We start from the raw sequence: 3,923 nt of genomic DNA on the forward strand, positions 1-3,923 counted from the left end.
GGCCGGGGCTGGAATACCTTTCAGCAGCCGGTCGCCACTGTCTCCTTGTTTGCCTGTGTGTGAGTTCTGCTTTTCTCCCATTGGATAAGCAATTCTGGGCTTGGACTTCAACTTGGGCTAAGCTTTCGCTCTCTCCCAGTGGTTCTCAACCTTGGCTGCACATGAGAATCACCTGGGCATCTTTTTAAAATCCTGACATCTGGGCCTCATCCTCCGGAAATTCTGTTTCTTGGTTATGGGGAGGGGCCACAACATGAGTAACAAAGAAACAGAATTTCCGAAGGATGAGGCCCAGAAATCAGGATTTTAAAAAGATGCCCAGGGGATTCTCATGTGCGGCCAAGGTTGAGAACCACTGCTCTCTCCTGACGGAAGAGGTTTTCAAAAATGCATCTTGATCAGAGAGGGTGTGTGTGCGGCCGCATGAACACAGCATCGCGTTCAGGCCACGGCCGTTCTCTGTGGACGTGGTGCGCTCGGCGGTGAGGATGGGCGGGACTGGAGACGCTGGGAAGGGGCCAGGACCACTCTGACGTTGGTCCCAGGCTTACAAGCTTGTGGCGATCATGTGGGTTTCTAGGAAATACCCTCTTTCATGGGTTACTTTTTTAAAAAATATATCTTTATTGATTTCAGAGAGGAAGGGAGAGAGAGAGAGAAACATCCATGATGAGAGAGAATCATGGATCGGCTGCCTCCTGCACACCCCCTACTATATTCTTTAGTTGTTTCTTTCTTTTATTTTTAAAGTTTCAGTCATATTGTCTGAAAATGTTTTTTCTTTTTCTTTTTTTCCTTTTCTGTTAATCCTCACCTGAGGATATTTTCCCATTGATTCTGAGAGAGAGTGGAAGAGAGAGGGAAAGGGAGAGGGAGAAGCAGAGAGAAACATCGACGTGAGAGAGACACATCGATGGGTTGCCTCCTGCACGTGCCCCGACCAGGGCCCAGGCCGGGGAGGAGCCTGCCACCGAGGGCTCAGTGGTTGAGCATCAGGCCCGGGCCGGGGGGGAGCCTGCCACCGAGGTCCATGCCCTTGACCGGAATCGAACCCGGGACCCTTCCGTCTTCCGGCCGACGCTCTGTCCACCGCCTTCTGAAAGGCATGAGCTCGTGGCCTGCGGACGCCTGACCCCCTCTCCCCGTCCAGGCCAGGTTCACGGCGGCCAGGGACAGCGTGGTGCAGTTCTTCTTCTACCAGCCCATCAGCCACCAGTGGCGGCAGACCGACTTCTTCCCCTGCACCGTGACCTGCGGAGGAGGTGAGGCGCGGGGGCTCGTGGACATTAGTTCTGTTTTTTAATGTGTTTATTAATTTTTAGAGAGAGGGAAGGAGAGAGAGAGAGAAACATCCATGATGAGAGAGAATCATGGATCGGCTGCCTCTGCACGCCCCCTACCGGGGATCGAGCCTGCAACCTGGGCATGTGCACTGAGCTGGGATCAAACCAACCTTGACCTCCTGGTTCATGTGTTGATGCTGAACCACTGAGCCACGCCGGCCGGGCCCGAATTAAGTTGCTTAAATAGGGGTGGGGGGGATTAGGGTGTGGGCGTGAGAAGGCAGCCACGCAAGAACAAGCAGGTGCGATTCTCACACTGTCCTTCTCCCCCCGGGCAGGTTACCAGCTGAACTCGGCCGAATGCGTGGACATCCGCCTGAAGAGGGTGGTCCCCGACCATTACTGCCACTACTACCCCGAGAACGTCAAGCCCAAGCCCAAGCTGAAGGAGTGCAGCATGGACCCCTGCCCCGCCAGGTGGGCGCCCCGCCCGCTCTCTGTACTTTGTGTTTTCTTATTTGTTTTGTTTGTTTTAACGACAGATACATATTTCTTTTTATTAAAAAATAAATATTTTTATTGATTTCAGAGAGGAAGGGAGAGGGAGAGAGAGAGAGAGAAACATCCATGATGAGAGAGAATCATGGATCGGCCGCCTCCTGAATGCACAAATGAATAAGCGTCACGCAGATAAACCCATTTCTCTCCTTCTCCGAAAGCGAGGTATTTCCTGTTGCGCACACCAAGCAGGTCAGTCCCAGACCAAGGACGTGGCCATCGGCTGCTGGAACATTCGCTGCCGGTATCAGTGGGGAGAGACGGTGCGCCTGCGCGTGAGGCGCGTAAGGGAAGTGAATGCAACTTGATGACAGTCATCCGTCATTAGCGAACCTTGTAGCTCGTTATTCATCATTATGTACAACAGGATATTGTAAAAATTAAGTGATGAAAAATTTATTAAAACGTTCCTTACATACCGTTACATTGGCTGGGCCACAAAAATACTCATTGAGGGCCGCATGCGGCCCGCGGGCTGTGAGTGTGACATGCCTGGGTTAGACTTTCAATATTTTTCATTTTTGAAAATATATTTTTATTGATTGTTCAGAGAGGAAGGAAGAGGGAGAAAGAGATAGAACCATGGATGATGAGAGAGATTCATGGACCGGCTGCCTCCTGCACGGGATCGAGCCCGCAACCCGGGCATGTGGCCTGACGGGGAATCGAGCCGTGACCTCCTGGTTCACAGGTCGACGCTCAAGCACTGAGCCACACTGGCTGGGCCACTTGGTTTTCAGTTTGAGAGGGATTCGGTGTTCGGGACGTCAGATCTGTGTCTGTCAAATTGATAAATGTGTTCGTTGGCTGAGGATTGATGCTCTCACCATGGTTCCATTTGCAGTGACGGCTTTAAGGAGATCATGCCTTACGACCACTTCCAGCCTCTCCCTCGGTGAGTGATGTCGTTAACTCTTTTTTAAAAAAAAAAATATTTTTTTATTGATGTCAGAGAGGAAGGGAGAGGGAGAGAGAAACGTCAATGATGAGATAGGATCATGGATCAGTTGCCTCCTGCACGCCCCCCACTGGGGATCGAGCCCCCAACCCAGGCCTGTGCCCTGACTGGAAATCGAGCCCGGGACCCTTCAGTCCACAGGCCGACGCTCTATCCACTGAGCCACACCGGCCAGGGCTGTCGTTACTCTTCTGTCATTTGCTTGCGAGGGATGGTTGTGTCTGTAGCAAGGGGCTATGATGGAAGAGGGATGGACACCAGGCCCCGCCCTGAGAGCATGGGGGTGGGGGGGCCCGGGGGACACAGGCCTCAGTGAAGAACAAGAGTGACCATTCTAGGAATCCCACGGGACAGGCTGCCTCCTGCTGGCCATCCCTGGGGGGATTGGGGGTGTCCGCAGGCCCCGGGGGAGCTCACGCATGTCGCGGGATCAGACATCGGAATCCCCTTCCCCACTCAGGGGGCTAGCAGGCTGCTTTCTCACCTTGAGTTTCTTTTTCTTTTTTTAAATCTTTATTGTTGAGATTATTACAAATGAGTGAATGAATGAATGAGTGAGTGCATGGATGAGTGAGTGAATGAATGAATGAGTGAATGGTGAGCTAATGAGTGAATGAATGAGTGAATAAATGAGTAAATGAGGTGAATGGTTAGTGAGTGAATGAATGAGTGAGTGAATGGTGAGTGAATGGATGATGAGTGAATGAATGAGTGAATAAAGACTTAAGTCTGAATCCCCCACATCCCGTGGTCTTTGAGCAGAACCACAACTGTGATCCTCTCTGCAACCCTGTTTGCAGACGTGACACACCCGTGCGACCAGCACACGAGTAACCAAGTAACGTGCTTGCGTTTGTTTGCTTCCGAGCTGGGAACATAACCCGTGGACGGCGTGCTCCGTGTCCTGCGGGGGCGGCACCCAGCGGCGCAGCTTCGTGTGCGTGGAGGAGTCGCTGCACGGCGAGATCCTGCAGGTGGAGGAGTGGAAGTGCATGTACGCGCCCCGGCCCAAGGTCATGCAGACCTGCAACCTCTTCGACTGCCCCAAGTGGGTGGCCATGGACTGGTCCCAGGTGAGACGGCACCCGGATGTTCAGGAGTATTTGCCATGTGTTATTGGGTTT

The 3,923-nt window shown here is 52.5% G+C and overlaps 1 protein-coding gene across 1 annotated transcript in view; it reads left to right on the plus strand.

Annotated features, from left to right (window-relative positions):
• The window catches only part of LOC102245258 (ADAMTS-like protein 3), a gene marked incomplete at its 5' end in the record, with an annotated part of 69,808 nt that overhangs the window by 25,954 nt on the left and 39,931 nt on the right, over positions 1-3,923 (plus strand). Inside the window, 4 exons of the mRNA XM_014541780.1 lie at positions 1,151-1,262; positions 1,622-1,760; positions 2,686-2,736; positions 3,668-3,872. Of these exons, the coding sequence (XP_014397266.1) occupies positions 1,151-1,262; positions 1,622-1,760; positions 2,686-2,736; positions 3,668-3,872 (507 nt within the window). The remainder of the gene's footprint in view (positions 1-1,150; positions 1,263-1,621; positions 1,761-2,685; positions 2,737-3,667; positions 3,873-3,923) is intronic.

The sequence above is a fragment of the Myotis brandtii genome, unplaced genomic scaffold (assembly GCF_000412655.1).
Source record: "Myotis brandtii unplaced genomic scaffold, ASM41265v1 scaffold1072, whole genome shotgun sequence".
NCBI lineage: Eukaryota > Metazoa > Chordata > Mammalia > Chiroptera > Vespertilionidae > Myotis > Myotis brandtii.